The following is a 21419-nucleotide window of genomic DNA, read 5'->3' on the forward strand; positions in this document are numbered from 1 at the left end:
ATATATCACACCTGCAACAACACATCCCCACAAGAATGCTTTTTTAAAAAATGAAATTCAAGCTCATTGACCCCTTGTTAAGAACCCCTGCTCTATTTGAACTAGATCTAACATACATATATAAAAACATTTAACCCAACAAAAACAGAATACACTCTCTTCCCAAGTACACATAGATCATTATCCATGAAAGACCATGGATAATCTCAATAAATTCGAAAATATTGAAATTATACAATATATCTTCACTGACCACAATGGAATGAAGCTAGAAATCAATAACAGAGGGATAAATGGGAAATTCACAAATTTATGGAAATTAAACAACATGCTCTTAATACACCAGCATTCATAATTTCATTACAGTAATCCTTACGCTTCTATTATTGATTCTCTAGGTGCCAAAGAAAGATACAGGGGAAAATGTCATAATCAAGAGATTGTCAAAAAGCATGTCATTATTCATGTGTTCATTTAACAAATATTAAATTAAGCACTAGCTACTTTTAGGGCAATATGACTAAAGCTAAACAAAAGTATCTCCTCTACAGGAAGCGGCTGTGGCTCAGTCAGTTGGCTCCTGTCTACCATATGGGAGGCCCTGGGTTCATGTCTCAGGGTCTCCTTATGAAGGCAGGCTCGCCCACAAGCACCGCGGACTGCCACCTGGCCCACAAGCACCATAGAGAGCTGACTCAGCAAGGTGACGCAACAAAAAAGGGAGACAAGTGAAAAAAAAAAATACACAGAAGCGTGCACAGCGAATGGACACAGAGAGCAAACAAGCAAGCTGCAAGGTCGAGGGTAATAAAAATAAACACAGGCACACAGAAGAACACAGTGAATGGACACAGAGAGCAGACAGTGCAGGGAATAAAAAAATGGATAGAGGTTATTCCTTTTAAAAAAGTATCTCTATCATGCTAATGTTGTTCTAGTCCATAAAAAATTTAAAAAGTCAAAGTAAGTCAGTATTTTTAGGTTACAAATAACATAAAAGAACCTCAAACTATTTTAAGAAATAGAAGGGAGGGGTATTTATTCATGGATAAAATCAAAGGAATTCAGAATCTGGGGATTTGGGTACTATTCTTTTTCACTCCATCTCTTTGTCTGCCCAACAACCGTCACAGTTCTCTTTCCACCCTTCTACCCATTCTTGCTCCTTTTTCCTTTTTGACTTCATTCTTTCTTGCTGTGCCTGAGTTTTCTCCGTTTGATTTGGAGTAAAATTCCTGGCAGGTCTTGCCATCACAAGAGCAGCCAGATATACTTCTCTTAATGAAATTCCAGGGAGCAAGGTTGAAAGGCTACTTTGGAGCAGGCTACCATTACTGGGTCAATTACCGTAACCTAGAAGATGGAGGTGCAACAATTGATCCAGCTCAGTTCTTGAGCTTACCCTGAGGTTTACAGAGTAATGGTTGCTACAAATGAAGAGTAGAGGAAGAAGATGAGATACCATGCAGACTAAAGGACAAACGGTGGATGAGCATTTAGTCTTACCTGCAATATTAACTGGCCCTGTCACAACTGTTAAGTCATAAGACCCAAGAAAATTCTAAGAGGATATTCCATTTATTCCTATTAAATTTATGATTTAATATATTGTGATTTCAAAACCTCTAGATTTCACACCACCATTCACCTGTTTCTCAGGAAATTTCTTATCCTTCATGCTGATTAATGCTTTAAAGATTAAAACAAAGTTTTATCTCTACTATAGATGCAAGAAAAAGAAGACCCTCGCTCTTTCTATCTGTCTGGTTGTGGCAGCCAAGTTTGAAGGGGGAATACAGGAAATTCTAAAACCATCGGGAGGGGGAAACATCTTTGCAACTCAGAAATAAACCTGCAAATAGTGACTAGCCTTTTTTATCCCACCAAAAAAATAATAAGTTACATCTTCCTTTGACCATCTTTCTTAGGTCAAGTAATTCAAATTTTTTGGTTCCTCCTATAACCAAAGTGGATGTTTACTGTACAGCTGAGATGTCACTCATTTTTGTGACTTTCCTAAGACTTGTTTACAACATGTATTATATCCCTTCTTAATATATGATTCAGAATGTGACACTGGTCAATGATCCAAACAACCCTGGATATATTTGGAACTAACTTTGGAATTAGATTCAACTGGGAAGAAATCCTAGCTTTGCCACTTATTTGTAATACAATCTTGAAATAATCAATAGCTCCCTTTTGCTAATGAGGACTAAGAGATATTCAGTTAGCAATATTTACTGAAGTTCTACTATATGCCTTTGCTTGCAGTGCAACAAAGAGCAAGAGAAATACGGCCCCCACCGTCACAGAATTTTTATGCCAAGGAGAGTATAGATAAGCACATAAACTGATTTAATACGCCGTGATAAGTACTGCGATGTGAAATACTGAATCCATCGAAGGAGTGTGCCACCCAGATTTGGGAGTGGGGTGAGTGGGAGGTGGACCTTTCCCAGAGGAAATGGTATCTAATGTGAAGCCCTAATCAATCAATGAGGCAAAAGAGAGGAGAGTGAATAGGGGTTTGGCAGTGTTTCTGGGGAGAGTAGGTAGCCTACATACCAAGATATAGGGTAACAATGATTTAAAGTAACTGAATGTTATTCAAGCATTAATCAAGGATTTTCAGGTGGCAAGTGACAGAAATCTCTTTCTAACTATCTCAAATGAGAAGGTCAAATTTACTGACTCAATGATCCATCAATCGGTTGACTTGGCTGGCATCAGGGATGGCAAGATATAGGGACTTTCCTCATCTCTATTTCTGCCTTTTGCATCTCTTTGTGGATTACATTTGTTCTCTGCTTCTGAGACTATATTCTCCCGTAACCAAGAAAAAGGATGCCAGCCACACTGAATTGATAGCATGGTAGCTTTGTCACTGGAGAGAAAAGAAAGGTATTATTTTCCATTTGCCTCAGCCTGAAAAAATGACAAGAATTGTACAGCACATGTGATTCTACCCACTTTAAAAGTTAACAGGTTATCCTGACACGTTCATGGATGTGGGCAGAAGGCATTAGACTCCTGTGTCAGTGACAGAGGACTTTCCCTTGGCACAGCAGGCAGCCTGAACTTTGCACTCATTATCAGTTTCCCTTGTTCCCCAAGGGTCATGGAGATGATGGGTAGCAGCCCAGGTACATGTTGCACACACAGCAGGTTTGTATCACAGCTGAGGATCCCTGATTTTAGGAAGCCCTTGAACTTATATAGGAGCTACTAGCAAATCTTCCCCAATTTTGCCCCACAGGGGGATTTTGTTTATTACCCTGGCCAGTTAGGAAATCTTCCCGCTGACCTGAGCAAGACAGTCTCTCTAGCTTTCAATGTAGTTTCCTATGCAGTAATCTTTGAAAAGACAGCCAGGAATAAAAGATGTCACATGTGCAGAAATGCCATGGAGACTTGCTCACTTTTAATTTGCCAGGCTACTGTAACAAATACCATAGACTAGTTGGCTTAAAAATAGCACATTTATTGTCTCATATCTTGGAGGCTCAAAGCGTAAATCAAGATGTTGGCAGTAGCATGCTTTCTTCAAAGTCTTTTGTGTTCTGGTGGTGGCTTGAGCGCTGTAACTCAATCTCTGCCTCTAGCACATGGCCATCTCTCTCCCTATCTGCCTTCTCCTCCTGCAACCAATTTCTTCTGCTTGTTAGGACCCCAGTCATACTGGATTAAGGCCTAGTCTGAATCAGTGGACTTCATCTTAACTAAGAGAATCTTCAAAGATCTCAATTACAAATGAGTTCACATCTACAGAACCAAGGGTTAAGTGACAATTCAATACATAATACCTGCCAACAAAAACTCCCATGGAAGGAATCAAATTGGTGTGTCTTGGGTCATATGGCCATTGCTGGATCAAGCACTTTGTCCACCAAGGAAACAGGCTCATATTATTGGCTCTGCTATAGTCAACTTCGCACCCCTGAGGCAGAGGTCAGGGTTGGTTTCCAAGAAATTATGAGAGGATTGTTTGATGAAGATGAATTACTACACTCAATAGTAATAGAGTGCAAGTTATAAGGCTGAAGAGGCAAGATGGTATCATATTATGAAGAATTATGTAGGCTATGTTAAGGAATTTGGACTTTTTCCTGTATGGCTTATTAATTTCACATGGTTTTCTTGAGTAAAATCACACTGGCATGGGCATTAGGGATTGGCAGCAGAGAGTAAATGAGAGACAAGTTAGGGGACTGCTACAATAGTCCAGACAAATGAAAACATGGGCCTGAACCAAGACAGTGGGGATGGAGAATAGTAGGCAAATGTGAAGACAGTATCATGGTAGCTAGAGGGAGAGAAGGTAGAATCAAAGACAAACTTTATGTTTCTGTTTTGGGAAATAGTGACTTGAGATATAGAACATAGAAAGAGCAGCAGATTTTAGAAATGAAGGCAAATTCTCTTTTGAAAATCATGAATTTGAGGTGGGGTAGGATATATAAAGAAAGCTAGGCTGAGGAGATGAATTGAGGCATTTAAATAGAATCTGGGGAAGCGGATTTGGCTCAACTGATAGAGCATCTGCCTACCATATGGAAGGTCCAGGGTTCAAACCTAGGGCCTCCTGACCTGTGTTCAGGTGAGCTGGCCCAAGCGCAGTGATGATGCATGCAGGGGTATCCCCCACATTGGAGAGCCCCATGTGCAAGGAGTGCAACCAGTAAGGAGAGGCACCCCATGTGAAAAAAGTGCAGCCTGACCAGAAGTGGCGCCACACACACAAGAGAGCTGATGCAGCAAGATGATGCAACAAAAAGAGACACAGATTCCCAGTGCTGCTGACAAGAATGCAAGTGGACACAGAAGAACACAAGGCGAGTGGACAGAGAGCAGACGATGGGGGGAGGGGGAAGGGGAGAGAAATAAATCTTTAAAATATAAATAAATAAATAAATAAATAGAATCTGGATGGGAAGAATTTGTTCTGGATGGAAAATGCCTCCAGACAAGATCAGAAGAACACTAATATTTAAGGGACAGGCATAAGAAGAGGAACATGCAAAAAGATAGAGACAGAGTAGCCAAGAAGGGAGGAAGAAAACTAGGAATGGACAGTACAATGGAAGCCAAGGGAAGAGAAATTCAAGAATAGAAACTGACAACTAATTCTTTTTAATGGCCATGGAACATCCAATAATCTGGTTGTACCACAGTAATAAAAGAACTAAAAACAAAAAAACTAAGAATACAAAACACACAGAAGTTAAAGGATGTCACTCACATACTCCAGGGAGAAAGTTTTTCAGTTGTGAGTGGGACATTCCATCAATCTTAAAGGAGAGCTGTGGGGATTAAAGTCAACCTTATGTGACACATGTTGAACAATGAAGGCAGTCAAAGAATGTCAATAATTTTCTGTTGTAAAGGTGAGTCACTGTAATTTGCACATGGCTCACAACACACTCTTACTCCTGGAACTTTTTCAATCACTGTTGCAAAGAATCAGTCATTATATATGTAGTAATGTAGCTTTTTTTGTGCTCTATTGTACTGGTTCCTAGTAAGCATGGGCATTTTTCCTTGTGATTTTGCCACTGGTACCAAATCCTTTGACGTATCCATTACACCAAAAGTCATGGATTGATTGGCAGGATAAGGACAAGTGACATTTTATTTTTGTTCATCTCAGTAATGTGGATCAACTCTGGCTGATTAGTTCTTACCCAACATGGGTGAGAATGGCTGTAAACTTGGTGCTGTACATAAAAGAGAATGGTCTGTGACTGTTGCTTTTCAGGAGAGACAATAGTTTTTGTGTAGATGTGTACGTGCACATGACACTTCCTTACATTTTTGTACCTCTTTCTATGCTCCTGGAATTAGCTCAAATAAAATAAAAATTCTTTAGTTCTTGGGAAGTGGATTTGGCTCAACTGATGGGGCCTCTGCCTACCATATGGGAGGTCCAGGGTTCAAACCCAGGGCCTCCTGACCCGTGGTGAGCTGGCCCACACACAGAGCTGATGCACGCAAGGAGTGCCTTGCCATGCATAGGGGAGCCCCACGCACAAGGAGTGCACCCCGCAAGGAGAGCCACTCTACGCAAAAAAAGCACAGCCTGCCCAGGAGTGGTGCCACACACATGGAGAGCTGACACAGCAAGATAATGCAACAAAAAGAGACATAGATTTTCGGTGTCACTGACAAGAATGCAAGCAGACACAGAAGAACACACAGCGAATGGACACGGAGAGCTGAAAATGGGGGGTGGGGGGAAGGGGAGAGAAATAAATAAAAAATAAATCTTAAAAAAAAAATTCCATAGTTCTTTCTTTAGAAAAGGAAAAAGTTATGTGCCAATCTAAGTAGAGGAGATAAAAAAAATAGAAGCAGCTAGGGAAAGGCATTTTATAATTTGTTAATATGTATCAGTACCTCTTAAAATTTTTTTCACAAAAAAGAACTGAAGAATATTATAATCAGAAACTAATGAGAGACCACATACTTTAAAAGATTTACCATTTGCTTTTTATAGCTTTATTGACTATTATCAAGTTTCAATATGTTTCAAATAATTAAATACTGCAATGGAAACATTAAAAATACAAACTAATTTATCAAAATAATCGTATTCTGAGTATTATGTACAATATTATACACTTTACATTACATAAAGGATTTTATACATAAAGGTAAGATTTGATTTATGATTATTGAAAATCCAAAATACATTTGAACAAAACATTCCTATGCATACATACACAATCACTCAACCAGGATAATCAAAACCATGCATGTGTGGTTATTTAAAAAAAATATATCCATACAATGGTAGAAATTGAAATTTGTTTTTATTATTTTGAGTATTACTCAAAAACCACACATATGAATTATATAACCTATTTTTCATATATTTAAAATCCTTATGCTTTCAACTGAAATATGCTTCTACCAAGGGAAAGTTTTGATTTTTAATTTTTTTAATTTTAAGGGTATTATGATTCTTGATTCATAATCATTAAAATGCCTTATGAATACATAGGCAAAAAGCAGACCCAGTCCCAGCAAATAGAAAAGTCATAAGGGTCTATCATATTGCCATGTATATGTTATTGTAGAGTTTCAAAAAATAATCCTATTAAAAGGTATGGTTGGTATGCCTTAACGTCATACTCACCATCAAATTGGTTACAGGCTGAAGTGCAGAACTTAAAGGGGAAGTATATATTATTGTAAAGAAAGGATATCACTAGATGACTTCAGAAAAAAAATAGTGAATGAGTGCTCAAGTAGAAAACACCACTCATACAGATTAGATTTTAAACAATGTATCAGTTCTTCAAAAAGGTTAGTACCCTGATGTGTTATACCTTGTTCGAACATTGAAATACCTAATTAAGTCCAGAATATTGTCGCATGAATTGTAGTACATTTCACCATTAGATTCAATTCCTCTCAAGCAGAACAGCCACAGTTTTCAGTAATGCCAAACATTTTTCTAACTGATTTGAAAAAGTTTGAAAAAAACATGTCTTTACTCTGCAAGAAAAATGCCTTTCCAATTATATGACACTCTGTACATGGGTCTCATTTAGAGATGCACAGACTGGTGCAAATCCCACCAGAACTATACACAATAGTCTAAGATGGGCAGCAATTAGTAAACCAATCATTCTCCTTAAAGTCTGCACAACGTTTGTAGTATTCACTGTGTCTATGTCCTGCATTTTATCAAAGTCAAACAGAACACCTGGAAACTAGCAGATAGAAAGGTATCACGTTGAAACTTAAACAATATTGATGTTCTTTCAAACATCACATAAACTATGAAAAATGAGAGTCAGAGCCTAAAGTTTGCTTTATTGTTTTCCTTCTTGTATTCATGTTTAGCTTGACTATAAAAGAGCTAACCTAGGTTATCAAAATATATTCGTATAAATGTATAAGTGTTCCTAATATAAAAGTTAAAAAAGTCTAAATTCTTAATTTTTTAAATTAAATATCTTAGAGTTCAGTAGGCAGATTTAATTTTGAGCAGCTTGGGAAGAACCTGTTGTCTGCGCGTGAAGCAGGGACAGCTACATTTCGGCTCTCCGATGCGGTTTGTTGGCCACGGCCGCCCCGTCGTCCTCCTCCTCCTCGTCCTCCTCGTAGTGCTCCTCTCGGCCTTTGGGGCGGTTTCCATTGCGGACTTCTTGCTCTTCTCCATCATTGTTTTTATCCTCGACCTTAAAGTTAAAGGCAAACAGAAAAGACTGGTGAAGAGATAGGGAGTAGAGTCAGTGATATTAAAAATCCCCTCTGAAAAAAGGGTGTACAGCCATTCATTTTTGGGGAAAGGAAACAAGTGGGGAAGAATGATCCTATAGGCAACCGTGCTCCAGGATCTCCCAATCCTCAAGTCACAACTCTGCACCTCAGAGGCACCACTGCCCACTGGTGTGTCAGGTCAAGCAGGTAAGCTTTCTTTCATCAAATTATCCCACTACGTATCTGTCTTACTATACACACACATGCACCCAGTAGAAACATATACCCAACACATACATTTTCATCATTTTCACCATAGGCCTCTTCAGCGTTATGATCCAATTCCCGTTTTTTCTCTTCAGTCAAATCTTCCTGAACCTAAAACAAACCAGAGATAATGCATGACACCTATCATTTAAACACTTACATGTTGGCCTCTAATTACTTCAGAGTAGCAGAAATCAACCAAACAAAAAAAAGACTGAAAAAAGATAAAAATCAAAGGTGTGATTTGTCTATTTGGTATGAAGAAATGCATAATACACCTACTCTGGTAGTCAATGTGATTGATTCTGAATCTAGAACTTTCGTAACTGGAGCTGTGATTTCTTTGAATGAGGAGCAACACTCCAAGAACAACACATGGAGAAATTCGTTTATGGAATTTAACCCCCCTCCCACCTTTTCCAAATGGGGTTAACTGTAGAAATTTGAAACCTCTGATAGAATGTAAGTCCTATGAAGGCAGGAATAGTCTCATTCAATTCGTTATCTTCATTATTTAGATGCAAACCCGGCATGTTGCAATGGCTTAATAAATATTGTTGATAGAATGAATCAGTGAATGAAAATGAATGAATAGAAGAATCAATGCAAAAATATCTGCTCTGCAAAGGCAGTTAGAAAGTAGACACCACCATATACAATGGAATAGAAAACCGATGTATTTACTCTATAATTAAGAATAAGTTTCTCTGGCTAAAATATCTAAAAAATAGATTATTTCAATTTCTTCATGAAATAGTCGATTAAACTACCTCAAATCCTTACTCTCGCTAGTGTTCTAACATGACATATTACTTTGTTTTAAGTAGTTTATATATATATATATAATTGCTATTTTTCATTGATCCCAACTATTTATCCCAAAATGCAAATCAAAGAGAGCAAACTAATGTTTTTTCAAAACAATCTATTTACTTAGTATTATTATATTCCACAAAAATACAGGGTGAAATACATTTTAACTTATTGACTTTTTGGAAACTTATTGACTTTTGGAAACCAAAACTTCTAAGTCACATGAACAATTTGTTTGTTTGTTTTTTAAAGATTTATTTCTCTCCCCCACCCCGCCCCCGTTTGTCTGTTCTCTGTGTCTATTTGTTCTTCTTTGTCAGCTTCTGTGGTTGTCAGTGGCACAGGAATCTGTGCCTCTTTTTGTTGTGTCATCTTGTGTCAGCTCTCCGTGTGCAGCACCATCCTTGGGCAGGCTGCACTTTCTTTCGCCCTGGGCGGCTCTCCTTACTGGGCGCACTCCTTGCGCGTGGGGCTCCCCTACGCGGGGGACACCCCTGTGTGGCACGGCACTCCTTGTGCCTATCAGCACTGTGCATGGGCCAGCTCCACACGGGTCAAGGAGGCCCGGGGTTTGAACCACACACCTCCCATGTGGTAGACGGACGCCCTAACCACTGGGCCAAGTTCGCTTCCCCATATGAACAATTTGAATGCATTTTTTTCAATTGCTAAATATCCAGTAAGAATAACATAGTACCTGGTACCAAATGAAAGCCTAATCTCTCCTAGCATTAATAGGAATTCCTACTGAATAACATACAAAATTAGAGATTTGTTGAGGGGGGAGTGTTGAAAATCTGAGAGACATGCCCAGGAAGGAAGGTATGCATGTGCTGTAATTAAGAAGCAGCAAATTAAGGGCCACCTCAAGATATCCAGCCCAGGTGGGACAGGAATGAAGTACAGCCTCTCAGACAAGCTCTGGAGGGAATGTGGCCTTCAGGAACCTAAGCTGGTGACTCTTCAAAGAGGCCCTAGACAGGGCCAAGCCTTTATGAAGCTCTTCTAAACCAGCCCACTGTTGGCTGGGCCTATAGCCTTGAAACTCCTTTAGCACCAAAGAGACATCTCGATGACTGGGGCATGGAGCATCTTGTGTATCCCCAATGAAGCACTTATTTCAGATTATATTAAGGTTTGGTTAATTGAAACATCAAGTTGCTGGAGTGCTTCTCTTGATTTGGATTGACAAAGACATGTCATCTATAGCTTTAAGAATGAAAATATATTATTAGAGAACAGTAGAAATGGCGTAATTGGGAGGAGAAACCGAGTTGAAACTTTCTGTGAAGGGCCAGACAGTAAATATTTTAGACTTTCAGGACATAAGATCTTTGCTACAAATACACAACTCTACTGTTGTAGCACAAAAGCAGACTTAAATAATATGTAAACAAGTGGGTGTGGCTATGTTCCAATAAAATGTCACTTACAAAATAGGCCGTGGGCTACAGTCATGATTATAGACTACAGAGTCAGACAGAACTGGACTAAAACTTTGCTGACTATATAAACAATGTTATTTGATTTTATTATGAAAAATTTCAAACACATGCAAATAAAGAAAATAATTCAATCAACATCTTAAAGCTATCACCCAGGTTCAACAGTTATCTCAATGGTACTACCCTACAATCCTCTATAGCTTTTCTAAATTTTTTGATAGTTAAAAAAAAAATCTGGACATCATATAACTTCGCCCCTACATATTTCAGTATATTTAAAAACCAGGGACATTGTCTTATATCACGACCATAATGCCATTATTACACTTGATACAATTCATAATTCCCTGGCATTATCTAATATCTAGTCCATAGTTACACTTTCCTGATTGTCTTTAAAATGTCTATTTACAGTTGGTTTGTTCTAATCTTGATCCAACCAAAGGTTTCACTGAACATCTGTTCCAAGTCCTCTTCTTCTTAATACTATTATCCGTTGTCCTTTAGAATGCCCCACATTATGGATTTATTTGTTTCCTTGTGGTTATCACTAAACTCATTCCTTAAATCCCCACATTCCTGGTAAATGAAGTTAGCTTAAAGGCATGAATGAATTCAGGTTCAACTTAATAAGCAAGGGTATTTCAGAAGTAGAGCTGTAAATTTCTTATTTTCATTATGTCAGGAAGCATGCAATGCCTGTTAGCACTGCTTTCACTAAGGCCGGGGTTGATCCATGACCTCAGAGGGTGAGAGTCTGCTCCCTCCATTGCAAAGTTCCCAAACCGCAGTTCATCTAGTGACTTCATCCATACGATTGTAGCTTGAGTCAATTATTTTAATCAGGGTATTAAATTAGTTCTTTTCTAATTTCATCATCCCTTCTGTATTTGCTAACTTCTCTAAGGAAGAACTTGCCCACATCAAACTATTTAGTTACTTAAGATACAGACTATACAGGAAAGGATGGATAAATAGGTAATTCTTGCCTATTAATTGCCAATGGACAGAGTAAGAGTTGATGCTTTAATCACTTCCAATACTATCCAATGAGGAGTAAGAAGAAGAATTTTCATCATCATTATGATTATGAGTGTTCTCTCTCTCTTTTGGAGAACTATTATAATCCTGGGTCTTTATATATTCAATATATTTCAATCAATTATATGAATTATTGTTTTGATATTCACATTGTCCCAGTTTTGGCCAACAGGAGTTCCTTCACATTGGCTCCTGTTTATTTGTGACATGACCTCTCCCATCCTAGTTAACTAGTGAAGGAAATTTAAATAGTATGACCTTTACATTCCTCAAATGTACGACCAGGATAAAAAAGTATCTTTCTTGTCAGATGACTAGATGGGATGATTAGAGCCAATGTCTATCATCTGCCTGTTATACTGTTTGATACCAAATAAATTCTCAATTATGGTAGCCATTAAAATCAGGCCTCAGGCCGGGTGGGTTCTTATCATGGTTCCAACAATTGCAAACTGTGTGACCTTCTAACATTTAGTTAAGCTCTCGTGAACCTCAGATTTCTTACCTGTAAAATAAAGGGGTTGAATAAAAAACAGTGGTCTTTAATTTCTCTTGTGTGTAGGGGAGGGGAGGAAGAGTCATGGACCCTTGAAAGACTGGTAAGGAAGATATAAATAGGCCTAGAGATACATATTTTACCTACAAGTTTCAGGATGTTCAGACCCAAAGCCCATCCTCCACCACTTGCTCCAGGACAAACAGTGCATTCTGAAGCATCGGCATCAGCTGGGTCTTGTGAAGAACTCTGATTTCTAGACCCCACTGCAGAAAATAACAAAATCTCCAAGAGTAAGATCTGATCCAGGGCTCTGTATTTTTCACACAATTTCCAAGGTGATTCTTAGCCACTGCAGAGACTAAGAACCACTCCCTAGAATGACAATGGATGCCCGGTAAAGAATGTCCCTGGCTCATAAGATAATAAGCCTTTTACAAAATCTTTCTTCACTGCGCTTCAGGTCCATTGTAGAAAATTTAGCTTGTTTACTGGTGTCAATAAAATCTCAGCTGGGAACCACTGATTTAAATTACTTTTTAATTTAGGGAACCTGTAAGTGAAAATTTCATAATTTTCCAGACTTATAGAGAACAGACTCTTTATAGATAGAAACACTTTGTTATTCAGGTAATATACTCCTCATGTTTCAGGCCAAAGTAATTCAAATTCATCTTTAAGGGATTACTGAAAAGGAACAAAATGATATTGAGCATCTAATCGATTTTTAAAATATGCTTAAAATGATTATCCCAGAAGACAAATGTTTTTCTTTCATAATGTAGACACACCAATTATGTCTTCCACATCTGATCCTCTTTAGTATTCTACTAAAACTGACACAAACACTTTGTCCAAGATTTTCCAACACTGCTCCTTCTTACTCATTTTCATCTACCAAAATCTAATGTTTTAGGCATTTTAGAAGTGGGCCTTATGTAATTTGGCAAAGTTTAGTAATGGTCATTAAAAAATAGGTAAATAATAGATCCACTGAGTCTGAAATGGGTTTTGGCTAGTTACTCTGCCCTTTGTGTATTAATGCCTTTATTTACTCATCGAAGATGTCACAGAATGAACAAGAAAAAAGAAGTCTGAGCCTTGGTAGTCAAGAATGCTCAGCTGCAAAGAGGCAGATGGAAGGTGACAAAAGAAAGGCCTTTAGCAACACTAGCAGTAGTGATGAACACCACTGCCTACTGAGCAATAGTTAACAGGAGTTCCTGCCACCCAGACAGCTTCTGGACTGTGCTTCACAAGACAGCAGTCCCACCAGTGCCTCGTAGGTGTGTGCACATATTTGGCCAAATAACCTTGTGCTTTCTCTCTCCTTAGTGGCCAGATAATCTGTTTTCAGTTATACTGGGCCAGTTGAATGCACGCATTTCTCAAGCAGTGACTGAATGATGCACTTTTGTACATTTAAGTGATTTTAAAGTATACACAGCATTTTTTGGCAATGTCCTGGCTTGATTTGTGTGCTTGTAAGTAGATAAAAAATCTGGAGTATAAGAAACAGGAGTATGTGATCATGATATGAATGTCTTTCTCCTTCACAATCCCAAACAATAAACAATTCAGGTTTGTTAATAATCACTTAAGTCTTAGAAGGATGACACTGATGCACTGAGATGAAAGAAGGTAGGGATAGTGTGCATTTTTGGAAATTACACTCATTTTGGGTCCTCTACTTTCAAAGTTCAAGACTACAACTTCAGTAGGCTATACCTCTAAATAGGTACAGCCCTGGCAAGATGCAATTCCTCCCTAGAGCAAATGCTAAGAGAAATAAGCTTTGATTGTGGGGTAAAAGGGAGGAGAACTGGTAACAGTAATGGGTCTTCCCTCCCAGTGGTAAAGTGGGGCAGCTGGAAACTCAGATTTAATGGAGATAGAAATAATACACAGTGACGGAGAATGTTATGGTTTTCAGAGAGCTCCACAAATGCTGCTTCACACACATGCACACTTGTGACCAACACGATACACGCTCCCACATGCTACATTCCCTTACTGTTCTCATTAACCTGCAGTCTGCTGAGAACTGCATCTCTATCACTAGTCCTTGAATGGTATTTGAGGAACACTCTTCTCGCCTTTCAAGGGAAGAACTGGGAACAATGGAAAGAAGCAGGAAAATCCAATAACTAATCATCTCAAAATGTACCAGAAAAAATACAACACAGCCTGAGCAAGGGAGGTTCAGGGACAAAAGGAAAATTTACACAGTGAAAGAAAAAGGTATGATGGGATTCTACCAATAACTCACAAGGCACTCTAGAGGTTATACAAGGGGCCAAGCAAGTGCCAGCCACAGGAATTCTAGGCAGGGAACAAGGAAAAGAGGATTAGGACCTGGGGCCAGGTGCAGAAAGAACAAAAGAGCCCTGGTCAGCTCACCAGATCTGCAGGGAGAACAGCTGTGCCCCGAGGGAGAAGCTACTAAGGATGAGGCACTCACTGGCAGCAGCAATCTCCTCTGCCTTTTCGCCAGTCCTCTTCCCTCTTGCCTCTCTGCCTTCCTTTTCTTTCTATCCTTGATCCATCTTAGAATTCAGGATTTCTCTCTCCACCTTAACTCATCATAATATAGAAGGGAAAAATAACCAGTATTTACTGATTAAAATTTTATGTCCACCCTTCTGAATTTTTAAAAAGAAACCAAGGTGAACCTTTTCTCTTTCAATCCCCCAAAGATCCCTGGCATCTGACATAATGAAACAAAGTGATATTAGTATAGACATCCTGTTACAAGAGAAGCCTAGATGAATTATCTTTTTTCCCGCCAAATGCCTTAATATTCAAGGCTGGTGCTTTCTCTAATGCTCTCTTCTGATAAGACAGCTCAGGATCTTAAGATGAACATCTTAGGATGAGAAAGGTCAGAGAATAAAAAGATCAAGGCAGTTAAGAGTGCATATGACTAGAGATGTTGTCAAAAGATGTAAAGAGTCAGATCCTTTTCTGTTTTCCTGGCATAAGCACAAATTATAGCATCAACTATGAAAAGCTGATAAATGCAATATAAATGAGAGAGCACACCTAGTCAGGGGGACTCTGCACGCAGGGCAGCGGCACATGTGTTCTGAGCAGGGTCACCAGAGGAGACGTGTGCTTATTGGGCTGCCATTCATCCATCCTCTCTTAGAGATCTCCTCAAGGTCAAAGTTACACTTATAAGACAGCTGGCTAGGAACCAGGGCTTTATCTGGGGAAACATTAACAGGTCCACAGAGTGACAAAACCTGGGACCTTGCCTCATCTGTATTGTATTTCCAAGTTCTGAGCTTCACAGTACACACCATGGAGTCCTATAGCTAAACTGCCACAAAAAAAAAATGCCATTCAATCAGTGGCATGAATATGGCAACACAATAAATGTTATATAAACTTAATCCGCAATAATATATTGGAAGCTTATAATAAAAACATGAAATGTTAAGAAATTCCATTCAAATGCATTTTATTCAACTGAACTAATACATATTTTCCTTTTTCTTTATTGTTAAATTTAATTGAGATACTGAATTCTTATGCAGGAAGAGGCCAAAAAAGAGTAAAATTTACAAAAATGTTTAGAGGGTGTTCAGTGCATTCTAATGACATAACGGGGTGCTCCTATGAAGGAGGCACTGTAGAGATATCTACAGAGAAAATCAGAGATGACAGTCCAGATTCCCTCAATGTACAGAGCTTTGTTCTTTACTATTATATGAGGGAAAGAGAGAGGACAAAATTTCTTGCAAAGGGTCACAGAAATCTAAGTATATAATTTTTTAAAATTTCTAGTAATAACCAGAGAGGTGGATTCCTTTTTCTGTGTTTTTATTATCTTCTAGGTAAATGCCTCCATTGATATGATGCACTTCCTCTCTAAACCACTCTTTCTTATCCTAAGTCTTTCTGAACCTTTCTACAGAAGGCACGTCAAAGTCAATACTACTGAGGTTCCTTTATAAATAAGGTTAATGTGATAGTCCAAGCAATTTGATCAGAATCCTACATTAAATCTTACTACCTCCTCTTCTCCTTCTTCCTGGTACTGTTCATCAGCATTATCTTCCTGCTGGTCTGGATTTCCTGCCATCTGTTGAAACAAAAGGAGAGGCTCATGTTACTGCACATTGGGTACGTGTGTACAGTGCTCTGGGACAAAGAACAACCATGCCACCATGGAAAGTACACTTTCAATGTACAGGTAGCCATGAAATGGTGAATAATCCTTTATAACACAACGCCCAGGATGCCCATAACCACCTGAGGGCAGGCATATAATTTAATAAAATGGCTTAAAAACCAACTCAAGTGGCAAACCTTTGGTCAACACAGGTTATGAAATCAAGACATGTCTTAAAATACCCAGGTTTAAAGTCACCCTTGGTTGTAACACCTGCTTACCACCAAATGCTCCTCCATTTCTGCATTCTCTTGCTTTTGATTACTTTGTTTTTGCTCTTCATTCTCATCTGGCAAATTTTCCTCTCTCACTTGCTCAGCTTCCTCAAATTCATCTTCACCTTGATTATTAGGGTCATCTGCTGGATTTACATCCTCCACAGCTGTCCTCTGCAAAATTTTAATAAAAGCAACCATCACTTCAAAATTGAGGATGGAGTTTAATTTAATTTGAAAGGCCACACACTGGCTGAAAGTGAAATCATCCTTCACTGGATCATTCAGATCTATCCTAATCAAGACTCACTAACATCCATCCTGGGGTCAGAAGAGAACATTCCTGCTTTATTTGTCAGAGGTTAATGAATCAGAATAAAGTGCAAATAACAATTTTTTCAACAAATGATTCCAAAATAGACCTCAAAACTCTACTATCATGAGTAATGTGAGCCTAACTGAACAGATGAGGGAAAGAACTATTGAGAGCCACAGAACCAGGCCAGAGGGGGAAAAAAATCAATACAAGTTAAAATGGGAGATTTAGGTGGGCAAATAGTAACTCCTTTCACTGGTATACGGATTTTCACACAGACTTTCCTTTGCAAGCAACTTTTAATGGGAAAGAGGGTAAAGAGTAGTTGAACGGAAAGAAGGCCAACAACAGAAAGGGCACAGGAGAACTTGAAAGGAGATAAGGTGAGAAGAGGGTGAACTCAAAGGAAAAGACCAATCTCTAGTATGGATCAAATCTCTTTATAACAAACACTATCATCAAACAGAAAGATGTTCCAGTGGGAAAGGACAGAAGGAAAATGAACTGAGCTAATCTAATTTTTGCCAATATATTTTGAAAAATACCTCCTCCCCGCAACCCACCCCAACCCCCAAGCAGTTCTCAGTCATCATCTTCAACAAACATCCTGCATATGATCAACTTTAGAATTATCACAATTTTCCCCTTAAAGTCCAAAAGCACCTTTCAAAATGATATATTTCATCATAAAGATTCAGGAATTTGGAGCCTGAGCTAGGTAGAAATGCCGAAGCTTGTATGAGCTTGCCCAATCACTCCAGTGACATAAATAGGACACTTAACTAAAGCATTACATGTTTCCAAGAGAATCTGAAGGCACAAAGTAATATTTAGTCTCTATTGGTGTTCTCCAGACAACAACATTCCACTTCAATTCACTTAAGAGCCTTGAACATCTTCAAGAGCTTCACTGTAATCTTAGCTTATCTATTGTCTGCACATCCCTGGCCACATGCATTATTCAAGTGTAAATGCCACTTTCTTGGGCATGTGGAGAGTGGCAAACATCACCTTTACAGTAAATTTTAATACTCCATAATCTCTTATCATATGGATTTCTTTTTTGTGTGTGTTTTGACAATAATTTGGAAAAATGCAACACCTTCTCTTTAGAAAGAAGTATCAAGATATCTTTTGCAAAAGGCTTAGATTTTCACTATGGTTCATAAAATGGACACATTAGGTCCAATGCCACCAAGTAATAAGTAAGGTTTACCAAGCACAGTTCCATTGATTTAAAATAATTAGAAGAGGGAACAGGATGTGGCTTAACTGATAGAACGTTCACCTACCATACAGGAGGTCTAGGGTTCAAACCCAGGGTCTCCTGACCCGTGTGGAGCTGGCCCATGTGCAGTGCTGATGCGCACAAGGAGTGCCATGCCACGCAGGGGTGTCCCTGCATAGGGGAGCCCCACACACAAGGAGTGTGTCCTGCAAGAAAATCCACCCCCCGCGAAAAGCACAGCCTGCCCAGGAGTGGTACCTCACACACAGAGAGCTGATACAGCAAGATGATGCAACAAAAAAAAGAGACACAGATTTCTGGAGCCATCAAGAATGCAAGTGGACCCAGAAGAACACAGCAAATGAACACAAGAGAGCAGACAACGGGGGGGTGGGGGGGGTGGGGGGGAGAAATAAATAAATCTTTAAAAAAAATTTTTAAATTTAAAAAATAAAGCAGGGGTTGACAAAAATCTTTAAAAATACAATAAAATAAAAATAATTAGATGAGATGAAGAGGGGAACAAGCAGGACTAACAATTTCTAATTCAAAAAAGGCATGGTAGAAAGGTCAGGGGTTCCCAGTGTGCTCTCCAGAACAAGTAAAAAGATGATACGAGAGTAAAACTTTCTATATAGCACTTCCTACACTGAGGTGACTTCAATATTGTCCTCTCTGCCCCACCCCGCCCCCCACCCTCTCATGCCCCCTCTCAGGATTTTGCATGCTCTCTCACTTTCTTGCTCTTGCACACTCTCTCGCTCTTGTTCTTTCCTAAAAATATTGTATGGCTACGGTTCCCTGGAGCATTCTTTTGGAGATGCTAATGCCAGTGATGGCAAGCAAATATGTTCTGCACATCTCAGTACAAGTTAAGTGGAAAAGCTGTTTCCACCAACGTGGGTTTAAGCAGGTATCAGGAAAACTTTCTCAACGATTATCAAGGAAGGTTATGGATCCTCCTTCAACCCACTGGGTCACTGTAAACGGGGCCCAAAATAATAGCATAGACTGAATTTTATAAACATGGTGATTTACTTGCTGGCAAATGATGACAGGAGGGCAAAAAATAGGTTGTAAAAATCATCTATGCACAAACACCAGAAAACACGCACTCAGCATTTGCTTGCCTTTCCGGCAGGCAGCCAAGACTCTGGATAACCCAGGTTAATTGGGCATCTTGGTCCTTTTTTAGAAACAAAATGAACACTCCTAGTGATTAGGTCTCTACCTATTTATAGTTTAATTTTTCTATAGCATCATAGTAACTGAGCAACTCTTCACTTCTCAAACCACATACTTTTATCCATATATTTATTAAAACAGTTACTGGACTGTAAGGAGATTAGAGAAAGTCACATGACATAAATAAAGTCCTAGCAGAGGGTCCACCATGCCTAATAAAGGTGAAGTTCCTTTCTCTAATCCCCAATTCCTGCACTTCACCTTTCAGTTATTACGTATTCCATTTGCCTCTCAATTTTTCTGTTCTCAACCTTATTTTTATTTTTCTGAATGTCTTCAAAGGAACAGTACTCGGATGGTTCCCTAGGGCAACATTTTACCCATTCCCATCACACACACACACACACCACGGATTACCTCAAACAATACTGCTCATATTATATAATTATGCAAACCGCCTTATTTCTGTGCTCAAACAATAACAAACAACAGATCTGGATCTAGGAAACCTTTCAATTTTCCTTTCTGCCCTGTGACTTCCTAAGTGCCATGACCAGAAGAGAAGATACTTACGTCTGCCTCAGATTCTGGATCAGTTTCTTGGGGCCCTTGTTCCTGAGGGTCATGTCTAATATTTGGGTCTTCTGCTTCATCTTGGTGCTGGTTGTCTCTTTCATAGGCTGCCAAATCAAAGGAACTAAAATCAGCCTAAAAAGAATCAAATAGGATTCTTCCCTTTCCCTCACAGAAAGGCCAATCAGGGGTTCTGGAGACCACATCACCCAGTCTCCTCCATCTAGATTAACTTGACCTAGCCATTGTCTCATAGCTTCTCTGAATAAAGTGATGTCCATTTCCCAGACTCTATGTCTAAAGATATATGTGGGTGAGTGACACCATTCTAACCTTCTAAAATAAGTGTATACAACAGACAGAGCATTTTTGCCCCTATCATGTAAAAAAACAAAACAATAAAATTTTCTCAGAAAAAGAAAACAAACAGAAGACTACAAGTGTTAGAGAGGATGTAGATAAACAGGTACACTTATTCAATGTTGGTGGGAGTAAAGAACGGTGAAGGCTCTGTAGAAGACTGGTGGTTCCTCAGGAAGTTAGATATACAGCTGCCATACAATCCAGCTACCCCACTTCAAAGTATCTACTCAGAAGAATGGAAAGCAAGGATGTGAAGAGACATTTGCACTCCTATGTTTATAGTGGTATTATTCACAATTGCCAAAAGATGGAAATAACCCAGGTGTCCATCAACAGATGAATGGACAAACAAATAGGGTATATGCATGAGTATTAATCATCTGAAAGAAGAAATGAAGTTGTGATGCACTTGAAAACATGGATGAACCTTGAGAATACTATGTTGAGTAAAACAAGCCAGACACAAAAGGACAAATATGGTATGATCTCACTTAAAAGAACTAAATAAAATGAACAAAGTCATGGAGTTATTAGCTAGAATACTGGTCATCAGAAGATAGAATGAGAGAAGCGGACTTGGCCCAGTGGTTAGGGCATCCGTCTACCACATAGGAGGTCTGCGGTTCAAACCCTGGGCCTCCTTGACCCATGTGCAGCTGGCCCACACGCAGTGCTGATGCATATCGCAAGGAGTGCCGTGCCACGCAGGGATGTCCCCGCACAGGGCAGCCCCACACGCAAGGAGTGCGTCCCGAAAGGAGAGCCGCCCAGTGTGAAAGAAAGTTCAGTCTGCCCAGGAATAGCACCGCACACACGGAGAGCTGACACAACAAAATGACGCAACAAAAAAGAAACACAGATTCCCATGCCGCTGACAACAACAAAAGCGGACAAAGAAGAACACACAGCGAATAAATACAGAGAACAGACAACTGGCGCCAGGGGGAAGGGGAGAGAAATCAATCAATCACTCAATCAATCAATCAATCTTAAAAAAAAAGAGGATAGAATGAGGATAGACAATGGAGAGCAGTGGCTTAATATGTGCAGAATCAGTAATAAGGTTGATTGTAAATGTGTGGAATTGGA

At 39.1% G+C, this 21419-nt stretch overlaps 1 protein-coding gene across 4 annotated transcripts in view; it reads right to left on the minus strand.

The window, feature by feature from the left end:
• Positions 1 to 6475: 6475 nt before the first annotated feature.
• The window catches only part of GOLIM4 (golgi integral membrane protein 4), a 94126-nt gene continuing 79182 nt past the window's right edge, over positions 6476 to 21419 (minus strand). For all 4 annotated transcript variants that reach the window (XM_058295245.2, XM_004447940.5, XM_058295246.2 and 1 more), the window contains 5 exons: positions 19968 to 20074; positions 16672 to 16839; positions 16292 to 16360; positions 8509 to 8589; positions 6476 to 8189 (listed from right to left, as the gene is read on the minus strand). In XM_058295245.2, the coding sequence (XP_058151228.1) occupies positions 8040 to 8189; positions 8509 to 8589; positions 16292 to 16360; positions 16672 to 16839; positions 19968 to 20074 (575 nt within the window). In that variant the 3' untranslated portion in view covers positions 6476 to 8039. The remainder of the gene's footprint in view (positions 8190 to 8508; positions 8590 to 16291; positions 16361 to 16671; positions 16840 to 19967; positions 20075 to 21419) is intronic.

The sequence above is a fragment of the Dasypus novemcinctus genome, chromosome 4 (assembly GCF_030445035.2).
Source record: "Dasypus novemcinctus isolate mDasNov1 chromosome 4, mDasNov1.1.hap2, whole genome shotgun sequence".
Lineage (NCBI taxonomy): Eukaryota > Metazoa > Chordata > Mammalia > Cingulata > Dasypodidae > Dasypus > Dasypus novemcinctus.